General features: G+C 37.6%; 1 protein-coding gene across 3 annotated transcripts; it reads left to right on the top strand.

Annotated features, from left to right (window-relative positions):
- Nucleotides 1–6: 6 nt before the first annotated feature.
- On the top strand, nucleotides 7–11,175 carry TMEM19 (transmembrane protein 19). Of its 3 annotated transcripts, none has more exons than XM_041411319.1 (7): nucleotides 7–35; nucleotides 288–438; nucleotides 3,169–3,282; nucleotides 4,692–4,829; nucleotides 5,136–5,390; nucleotides 6,431–6,640; nucleotides 9,397–11,175. In XM_041411319.1, the coding sequence occupies exons 2-7, from the start codon at nucleotides 309–311 to the stop codon at nucleotides 9,558–9,560; spliced, it is 1,011 nt and encodes a 336-aa protein (XP_041267253.1). In that variant the 5' UTR covers nucleotides 7–35; nucleotides 288–308; the 3' UTR covers nucleotides 9,561–11,175. The 3 variants fall into 3 exon arrangements, with proteins under 3 accessions (XP_041267253.1, XP_041267251.1, XP_041267250.1); XM_041411317.1 differs by lacking the exon at nucleotides 7–35 and adding an exon at nucleotides 50–173; XM_041411316.1 differs by lacking the exon at nucleotides 7–35 and having other exon boundaries at nucleotides 68–438.

Genomic DNA, 11,175 nt, shown 5'->3' with positions numbered 1-11,175 from the left:
GGGATGGCGGCGGCGCCTGCCGCCGCAGGGAGCAGGTCGGTGACGGGGCCGGGCGGTGCGAGCGCCTCCGGCCGCCCGGCGCCGCGCAGCGCAGCCCGGGGTGCGCCGGCCGGGGTGGCCGCAGCAGCCTCTCCATGAGCGCCTCGGTGCCTCCCGGCAGCGCCCCGAGAACGGTGCGGACCGGGCCCGGCCGCAGTTCCGGCCGGGCGGGAGGAGAAAGAGGAGGAGAAGGAGATGGAGATGGTGGCGGTGTCGCTGATGCCCTGCGCCTTGTGTTTTCCCCTCAGGTGTTGTCCTTCTTGATTCCCATGTCCTATTACCAGGAGGATTTCTTCAGAGAATACCTCAAGATGATGGCGAATATGGTCATCCTGAACTTGCTCATTTGTATTTCGCTGGCGTTCTGGATCGTGTCCATGACTGCAAGTACGTACTACGGTGAGTCCAAAGGCCGGGGAGAGGCTGGCATGGCACGGCCACGGGCGAGCCCTCCCCTCCGGCTCCTCTAGGCAGGAGACAGAAATGGGGTGTGCACAGCCCCTTCCTCCGTCTGTAGAGCTGATAGCCTCACCTCTTACAGTAGGCCATAGTGGTTTAGAAGAAGCTGACAGCCGCTTACTTGCAGCTCTGCTCAGGGATCACGTTCTATTTGAAATGCTCGTGTCCTTTGTGATTTCTTTCTCCAAAAGAAAGCAAATAAAACTTAAGTGAAAAGAAAAACTGAGCTGATAGAGGTCTTTCTGTGTCAGGGGAAGTATGTGATAGCACGGAAGGAGTGTGCCAGCTTTCAGGACTGTTTTAGGAATCAGCAACATCTGCAACGTGTGGGACAGGTCATGCAGGAAGTCTTGCTTAGTCGAGGACAGAGAAATGGGAAATGGTATAAGAAGATAGGGATGTGTACATGGAGTGGCTGGCTGAGGTGTGTACTGTCAGCTCAGCATTCTGCTTGGGCAGCTCAGGCTGGCTGTGACTTAGTTGTGTGCAGGGACACCTCCTGCTCCCACTTGCAGGGACACAAGTCCTCTCTGTAGTCTTTCTTTTCGGCTCTAGGACCATTCTTCCAGCAGTGTGCAAAAGCAGCTGATACTGATGCTGCCTGCAGTATCAGTTTATGCCTAGAAGAATTCAACTGCTTTTCCAAGACAGGTAAAACTTATCATTCGAACCCCAGCCGGTTTGATGCTGGAAGAGCTCCAGTGTCATTGCAGTATTGCTGAAAGTGCCTAGGGATAGAGGATGAACATCTTCAACAACACCCTGGGTCCAGAAGAAGCTATAATAAATACTCCACCTGTATAAGCTGACTTTTGCAGAGGCAATTGTATGTCTCTGCTTAGTGTTTTTCAGTGATTTAGGATGGGTTAGTTCTGGTACAGCATTAAATCTGTGTTGTCTGCATATTTCTGGTTTGGCTTGTAGTGAGATGCCAGACGTGTAGAAGGTAGGTAGAAGCAGGCTTCACAACCAGCTTTTATTTGTGCCGTTTGTAGCTACCCAAGTGGGATTTAAACATGCAACTTCATTTATATGTGTCTGCTTTTCTGCACACAAAGGTATAGCTTTTCTGACAATTAGGATATTCTAGTCCCCGTTCTCTTATGTGAGTGGAGTAAGCATATAGAGACCTGGTACCAGCTAATCAGGATAGGGCCTGATAGAAAGGAGAAGACTGCGGACAAATCCTCCTTTTTGTAGGGAATGGTTGTGGAACAAGAAGGACATAAAACTTCTGTTGTTCATTTGCCTGAGACTGTAGAAAGACATGGCTTTTCAAGGAGGTGAATGAAACGTATAGTAGTTAATGGGCTTAAAATGGTTCAGCCCATAAAAGTGGTGAAATTCACAGTCCGTAATATAAATACAAAAATACTACAAATGTAATTTTATTAATGTACAGTTTATAATAATTCTTAGGCACCAAACAGTGGGCCAGATGTTAGTGAAGCCAGAATGCTGAAGAACACATTCATTATTATAGATCCTACCTTGGTCTTACTTAGTAGTAATTTAGTACAAATGCTTTTCTCTCCTACAAACAAATCCAAAAAGTTTAGTTTGAAAATGACCTTGAAGACATGAAAGTTCTATTTGTTAGCCAAACAAAAGGAACTCCTTTGTGTTCCAATACTGCTTACACTAAAGTTTGCACCAAGAGCTGCTTTCCTTTGTGATAAGCAATACCAGGCTACAGCACTGGAGGGCTCTTCATCCACATCTGGTGCTTGTCTTCTGAATTTCTGACTCAGCCCTGGGCTCCAAGACCCCCCCTTGCTCACCTACTATGGCTTTGGGGCTTTTCAGTACATAGAAGAGCTTTTTTTTCTTGAGAATCTTTATGTTGCAATGAGTGTTTCACTATGTCCTGCTTTGCACCAGGGAGCCAGTGTTTGTGCAGAGGTTGGGGTCCTGATGACACAAAAGTTCTTGTTGAAAACCATCATGTTTATCATTCCAGTAAGACAAGCCTCTGTGAAATCTTTCTTTTACAAGATTAAGACTTACTTGAATGCAAGATTTGTGATATCTTGTATTTATTTGTGATATCTTGTATTTGTATAGGGGATATAATAACTTCTCCAGGTTTAATTTTTACTTTTTTTTTATTTCAGAACCTACATTAGCTATTGGCTTTAGCTTTTAAAAGTTTGTGTGTTTTTCAGACTGAAACTGTCACTTCAAATCTTGCTGAGAAAGTCATCAGCTCAAAGTATATTTTGAAGAGCCTTACATCATCTTTCAGAAGAACTGAAAGGGCTGATGTAAAGTGGTCACACTACTTTCACCTAGCAGACTGTCTTGCTTGGCTTTTTTTGGTAGTGGAATTTTGTCACAGTAAATTCAGATGTTAGTTTTTGAAGTTCATAAATCCCTTTTAGAATGGAAAATATCACCATATTAATTTCTTGTCACATTTTGCTATTTTTTGTAGTTAATTTCAGTTCATTAAATATATTTTGTTTTGATAGCTGAATGGAAAAATTGAGTAGATAACTGCAGATATATTGTCCTTCTGTCCATATGAATATCTTTCTTCTGAAGGATAAAAAGTTTTAATCTCTATTAAGATCAAAATTTAAGTATATATCAGGAAATAATGACTTTTCAGACGTGAAGACATAAAGGCTTTATGAGGATCGTGTGTAACCCTGTTATTTGATTTATCAGGTACTTTACGACCCATTTCTCCATGGCGCTGGCTTTTCTCAGTATTGGTTCCACTAATTATTGCTACACAGGGTTTTAAGAAGAAGAGTCTTGACCACAGTGGTGCATTGGGAGGTATGTTTTTTCTGAGACTTAAGCTAAACATTTAGTAAACTAAAGGTCCTTTTTATTGTTTGCAGTTTAAGACTTTACCTAGTTCTATTATAATAAAGTGTAAATGTAAGCATACATACCCCAGATTCATACTAGGATTTTTTTTCTCATGCCTGTTTAAACAGTCAAGTTAACCCTGTGCTACTGTTGGTAATTGATTTAATTAATACTATTATAGTTACATAAACCTGGAAGATTCTTTTAAACTTCAGTACAGTATGCAGTTAAATCACATGGTTTGGTTTAGCATATAGAAGGATTCATAGAGAAACAAAGAAATGGCAGAGGTAGTGGTAAAGAAAAACCCTAAACTGATCATGTCAGCAGCCTTCCTGCTTGGAGGGAAATCAGTTCTCCTTTCTGTATGGTTCCCCTTTCTGTAACAGAAGCAGTTCTAGGCATTTTTTGGCCTGGCAAAAATAAGAAAATTAAATCTGTACTTCACTAAGAACAAATGACTGTTTCTGAAAAGTTTTTCTAGACCACATGATGAAAAGCCCAGTGTAGTGTACAATAGTGTTTATTGAAATCTGATGCAACGTTTCAGGGTGAGGTGATTCACCCTTGTCTTGTGACATTGTCTGAATTGATGTTCAGTGGAGTAAAACAGGGCCTCAAATCCTTCCTTCCCTTGTCACCCATTTTGCAAATCTTCTGTCTGTGAGAGTTAAGGGAAGCATTTTCTACACTGACAAAAATCTTTCTGACTTTTATGTTCTGACCTCTTAACAGGTCTGCTAGCCAATTTCTACTGGCATTTGCTCTTAAATGTAACCATTTTTCTTTCAGTCCTTTAGAATTGTAATCTCATGGTGAGGAGTGAAAGGGGACATAAAAATGAATTGCATCAAGGAGATTAAATACTTTGAAAAATTACTGAATTAAAGAGGTGGAATAAAAATCAGAAAATAAAAAAAGAAAAGAATAGAGAAGTTGCATCTGCTAAGATATGGAGGAGGGTTTTACAGGTTATCTTAAAGACCTTGGATGTGGGATTTGATACCTAAATTAATGATAAACTTGCTGATAGAGGCACAGCCACAGGTATATATCTGCTCCTTATAAAAATAATAATATTCTTCAGGCAGAGTGCTTGAATTTCAATTATATATTCTTTGTATTCTGGGGGTTTTATTGCTTCTCTTTATTAATTTTGCACAGTATAACTGATTTGTGGCAAAAAGTCGTAAAAATCACATGCTTCAGTTACAATAAAATTAGGAATTTTCAATAGAATCTCTTATTGCATGATTGTCTAAGGTTTATCAGGAAGATACTCTTCGTACTCAGAAATTTGAAATACTTAATTGCTTTGCAAAACAACCATTATTACATGAAGGAACTTTATGTACTTCTTTTTTTCTTCATAGGACTAGTGGTTGGATTTATCCTTACAGTCGCAAATTACAGTTTCTTCTCTTCTTTGTTTGTATTTTTTGTTACTTCTTCAAAACTTACTAAATGGAGAAAAGATATAAAGAAACAAATAGATTCAGAATACAAAGAAGGTAAGCCAAAATACTTTAGTTCTTTTGGATCACTTGTGGAGAATAAATACTACATGTTTCTTGTTCACTGCAAAGGGTCAGATGAGATGTATCATCTAGAATAGGGAACATTGTTGAGACTCCCCTCGACCCTGTCCCTGAATATTAGCGAGCCACTTTGCTTTTGCTTCTGTTCTGTTAAATAAATTGCCATAAAGTTTCTGTTTTGAATGTGTGTCTTTTTAAATTTAACTTTATGTATGTGTTATTTTGCTTTTGCCTCATGCTGTTGCCTGAAATTACTAAAATTCAGTTTCTATACTTCAGGTGGCCAGAGGAATTGGGTTCAGGTATTCTGTAATGGTGGTGTTCCTACTGAGCTGGCTCTCTTATATATGATAGAAAGTGGACCGGGTGAAATTCCTATTGACTTTTCAAAGGAGTACACAGCATCATGGATGTGCTTATCCCTTTTGGGAGCTTTGGCATGCTCTGCTGGTGATACATGGGCTTCAGAGATTGGTAGTGTTATGAGTAAAGGCAAACCAAGATTGATAACGACCTGGGAACCGGTTCCAGTAGGTAAGGTGTAACCTCTTCTACATGTTCTTAATATTTTGTTAATCTGTTTTGAATTATGCATCCAACTTGAAAAGTTCCGAGAAAGACATAGAAAAAGAAATATCAGAAATCTGGGATTTGAAAAGGTTACCAGGAATGCATTCTCTGAAATGGAATATGCATATGTCAACTGTGTTTGTTCTGCATCTTGTTGATGAGATGCACGAGCATAGCAACCACGGAGCTAAAATCATTCTGAATGCTGTCACTTCCAATCTCTGACAATAGTAAGAGTTTATACTGCTAATATGAAGAATACAAGTTATCAACTGATATTTTTCAGGCATTATTTTTAGTCAGTAGAATACATATATATTCAATAGAGATAGTACAGAAAATTCACATCATAACCAAATCACTAATTTCCTTTAATATCCTGCCAAGGGTGAATGAAGTGAACTTTCTGTCTGTCAAATGTTGTCTCCATGATGGATGTTGTTGCTTTAAAGCAATATGCCTTGCTGACAAATTGATCAGAGGTACAGATCTTGTTGGATAGGAGTTAAATGCAAGGGAATTTTTTTATATATACATTCTTCAGATTTTTATTCAATGAGCTATCAAACATTTCTGTCTATGGATTTGGTTTTTGTTTTTATATGTGTTGGTGAAATGTGTCTTACTACTTCCAAAAGAGGGCATTGCTTTAAAGTGCACATCTCAAGGTCTGTTTTTCTTGAGCAAATCTCTTCTTTTATTCCCCACCACCACCTAGACCAGACAAATACAAGGTGATATTGAGATGTGTGTGCTGTCTAGTTTTATTTAATTTAATGCTCGTGAATATTTCTAGAGAACTAGCCCTAGAGACAGGAAAGGAGAAGTAACAGGCAGTACAGCTTAAGCTGCTCAACAGCATAATGGGAATTGTAAAAAGCTGCAGTAGATGTGAGGAGAGAAGCTCACTATGGAGCTTTAGTTTGGATTTAATGTAAAACATTTCATTTAATACAGGTCTTTTAAAACCAGTTTGTAAATCAGCTACATTTTATTTGGTTTAGGTACTAATGGAGCTGTTACTTTAGTGGGCCTGCTCTCAAGTTTGCTTGGAGGCATGACAGTAGGTATAGCCTACTTTATAACTCAGCTCATTTTTGTGACTGATCTGGAAATATCTGCTCCGCAATGGCCCGTTATAGTGTTTGCTGCAGCAGCTGGCCTACTGGGATCAATTGTCGATTCGTATTTGGGAGCTACGATGCAATACAGTGGTAAGAGTCTTCTTTTTTACTTTCCCCCTTTCTCCCAATGTAACCTTAAATTTGACTTGAACTTCAAGAAGGGCTGAGGATATGATTTTTAAATTTAAAGATTACAGAAATAGCAGCATAAAGGACAAAGGGAGCAATTGGACATAGTAGTGAAAAGGAGCGAGAGTGCTTGGCCCTTTTCCACATTTTGATTTGTTTATTCTAGCTTATTGTCATGTTGATGACTGAAAGAGACAGAGATACCCAACGACTTACCTTGGAAGAGGCAATTGCTGCCCTCTCCTTTTGTATATGTCTAATTATAGTAACATTTTATAAGAAAAAATGTTGGTTTAATATTATCTGTTTACTGGGATAAGTTGTCACTGCAGAAGCTCCATTCCTAATTTTGAAGTCTTAGCAATAGGCTCAAATGTAAGAATTAAGTAAGAAAAAGTGAATAATAGTTTACCTTCTGTTTTTTCGCTGCTTCCTGTAGAAGCTCTATAATACAGAGCACTGTTTCCTATAAGTTAAGCTTATCACAAACTAGCTGTGACTTTAAATAAAAAGACAATATGCTTTTTTTTTTTTTTAATGTTAACTGGCTGGTTCTAAATTATTTCAGTGTTTACTCCTTGCCTTGAAGGATCATTGCCTGTGAATAAACACTACAGACAACCTTTAGGCTAAGCTGTAAACTTATCCTATGTTTCAAAATTGTTTAGAAACCATATGTGACACTGTCTTGTTTGCCAGCTTGTTTACAGAGAGAACTTAAGTTTATAGGTTTCATTGTTGGTATACTTATTAATTGGAGGTCAGGGTATGAATGTGCAGATGAACTGCCTCAGAGACACAAGTCCTTTAGGTCTGCCTTTACAGTGAGATCTCCAAACTGTTGTTGATGCTCTGGATTTGGCTATACAGCATTTGTTATGCTCTATTCTTTGTAATTCCATTAAAGTTTGAAATACAATGGAATGTTTAACTATTTGATGAATTTTTAGATATTTCTAACTATTTGATGAATTTTTAGATATTTCTGTCCTGAGCAAGAAACACTTAAGCACTCAGGCAATGTTTCAAGCTCCTAATCAGGCAGATGAATTAAGAGAATGGAGTAAACTTAGCTAGTGCATGCCTGCATTTATCAGCATCTATGTCTTCTTCATTTCATGTATTTTTTCCATGCTCAGCAACGTACCTTTTTACTGCAGCAGGGACAGCATGCAAGTAACAGTTTCTTTTACAAATTCAAAAGCATTCCTGGAGTATGTATACTATGTTGTGCATGTATGTGCTGTGGTATATATGTGATGTGATTCTGGCAAAACTGTGCTGCTCATTTGTGCCTCTCTGTCAGCCCACTTTTTTCAGTGTGGACTCAGAAGGAATACTCTAGTTTCTGAAGTGTCTTGAAAAACAATAAATATGGCAGTGGGAATAAACCATTGTCTCTTTTTTTAAAGTAGTATGCTGCTAATCCTTTCTGTCAATGTTTTTCCTTTTAGTGATATTCCTAGATGTGGTGTATCTAACAGCCTGTGATACCCACTGTTTCTGAAAGAAAATGCACCCCTGACTGCACAGTTATTAATTAAAACATTGAATAGCTGTGCAGAATAAGATTCAAATTTGCCCATGTTGTCAGTCTCTATCTATTCTGTAAATAACAAAGCTAACAAAAGGACTGGTTACTCTACCTACTTGTTCAAGATTGGAATATACGCTTTATGTACAATTGAGGCATATATTTAGAAAACAATTAATTCCAGTTTTTCCCTCAAAGAAAGTACTACTCTCTAAAACATAGCAAGTGTTGAGAGTTAGTCTCTTAGACTTTGAAGTTTGATTTTTCTGTAGCTCTTCTGCATTATTTAAGGCCAGGTTTAAATATATGTTTCAAAACAGTATTACCAACTATATACCTGCCAGGGAGGTTTGTAGTAGGGGTTTTTTTAAGTTTTGTCTGAGGTGCAGAATTTTTTTTCTTTTAAAGTAGCAGCTTTCTTTGAAGTTTGCAGGTTGTGAGTGTTGAAAGTAAAATGTAAAAGAAGAAAAATTAATATAAAATACACTGATTTCATTTGGAATGTTCCAACCTTAAAAGTGTGCATGTGCACTGTAGTGAGTTACACTCACTGCAGTGTGAGTTAAGATCAGGCATTCTAGATTGGTGTGCTTTTGTCAACATACAGAATGGTGCAGCTGGACAAAACGTAGGATAATGGTATCTGTACAGTAATAGCTAATAGTAGTATAGCTGCTAGTAGTATAAAATTACTATGTAAATAGAATTTATAAATTCAGCCTTTGTTAGGAGCTTGTTTTCTGTCAGATTAAGTAATAATGTTGTTTCCATAATTTTCTTTTTAAAAGAAATACGTCTTCTTGCCAGAAAACATGTTGCTAATAAGTTGTTTCTGTTCAAAACAGCATCCTTTGCTTTAGAGTGACTTGGAACAGCTTTTTCCTCTTCTAATTTAGCTTGTTTCATTCCTTTCTTTGCTGTGAAACTACATAAAGAGAGAAGATTTGACAGAAGTGTAACTTCTCAAAAGAAGCAACTTCTAATGTAAAATACTGCATTTATACCCCATTCTTTGAAGGTACCAATTAAACTAACTGTAATTTAGCTTAGTCTGATGATGTCTTCTTACAGAGATTTAACAGTGTTATAGTAAAATAAATTTAGGAAGGTGTATATACTTGGTTACTAAGTTTCTCTTCATCTTGGTTGGCTTTGTAAAATTAAGTTTTTATCTTTTTTCCAGGTTTTGACCAGACAATTGGCATGGTTGTTAACCACCAAACGAAAGACTCCAGGCACATATCTGGAAAACCTATATTAGACAACAACGCCGTAAATCTTTTTTCTTCTGTCATCATTGCTCTGGTGCTTCCAGGCACAGCATGGTTTTTCTGGCCAAGGGGTTGAAATGGTTTGAGGTTTTCTGCATGCGAATCATTTATGTTCAGTCTTGCTCAGAGACTCCAAAGAGTTCCAGTTGAACTCTCTTTAAGAGATGGATCTGAAACATTCAGAGAGCCGAAGGACTTTCCATCTCAACTTGTTAAGGCTGTAAACCTCATGTGGCAATCAGCATCTCTCAGGAAGGTGCTTTGTCAATAATGCTCTCGCTGCTCCTCAGGTGGATGTAGGTCATTGCCAGGTGGGGTGAAGCACTTGATTCGTTTATCCTCCATTTATGGAGCTGAAGTGTTGGTGTCTATTCTCTCCAGTTCCCAGCATCTGGAAAGGCAGGAAGCTGGAACCAGCTTCACATCAATCAGTGTGATGGAGCCTTGTGGCTATTATCCAAGTTAGACACAAAATACACTGCAGCTTTATGTAGGCAATGGTAACATGGGTGAAGTGGGTGAATTCTGGTATTTCTCATTATCTACAGTTCGTAAGGTCTTTTGGAAGTATTTGGGCAGGGAAGAAAGAATTCAGCTTTATTGCCTATTCTTTATCCTGATACTTTCTCCACTTCCCTGAGAATAGGTTTGATAAAAATGATCCATACATAACATTGGAAACAAAAATCTGAATTTAAAGTAGAAACTTTAAGCTGTTCCAGTAAGAATAATAAAATTTTCTGTGCTTTTCTGACATCTTTATTTTAAAAGTAATGATATTTATGAAGATTTGTCAATACTGTGGTACTTATCAAATACTTTAAAATTTAAGATGACAGTTGTGGGTTCACAGTCATCTCTTTAGAAAGATAATGTTTTTTTCTATAAGTATAGAATTGTTCCATTGTGTTTGGTTTTCTAACCAAACTATACTCCTTGGTTATTTCTCAGCAGTGGAAATGTTTCCCATTGTGTTTGGGGCTTCTATTTAGAGATGATGGCCTCAGCCAAAGAAGCTACAGATGTTATCCTTGTTGCAAATGGGGGAAGTCACACATATAAACCATTTAAAAATAGAAATTTAATTTTTGATGCTCAGATTCCTGTGTTAGGTAATTCTGTCTTCCATCATTCATTTATGAAAGTTGTGGAAGTAAGGTAGCCAGTACAGATTGTATTTAAATTTTAGAGATACCCTCATAATAACTTCTCAGCATTGACATTCAGAAGTGTGGGCCCATACTTTTAACTTATGAAAAGCTTTTCCTTTTTTGTTAGAGATAGATTAATGTTTTATATGGAACATCTGGGTTTTTTTACAAGTGTCTTGTGTATATTGCCTGTCTTAATTCAATTTACTTTTTTATTTTGTCACCTTTTATGGGAATATTAAAAAAACTTTAACACTTTCCATACTGAGTTTACTCTTTAGAAATCTAGTTTATACAGATCTGGAATTCATCACTGGAACTACTTCACTGTATTACCTATTAGAAAGATGAGATCTCAAAGTACTAAAAGCTTTTTGAAAAGAACAAATTGTGTAGCTGCTCTATTTTTGTTCCTGTGGAAGGGCACAAAATTATGGAAGTAATATATGCACTTAAACTGTAACAATAAACACTTTTGAATTTTATGCACTGTTTGGACTTATGCTGCTTCTAAATAAACACTGTATTAGTTGTCTTCTA

This window comes from Onychostruthus taczanowskii, unplaced genomic scaffold (genome assembly GCF_017590055.1).
Source record: "Onychostruthus taczanowskii isolate IOZ18803 unplaced genomic scaffold, ASM1759005v1 scaffold35, whole genome shotgun sequence".
Lineage (NCBI taxonomy): Eukaryota > Metazoa > Chordata > Aves > Passeriformes > Passeridae > Onychostruthus > Onychostruthus taczanowskii.
Note: the sequence above shows the minus strand (reverse complement) of the source record. Positions and strands in the feature narration are given on the sequence as shown.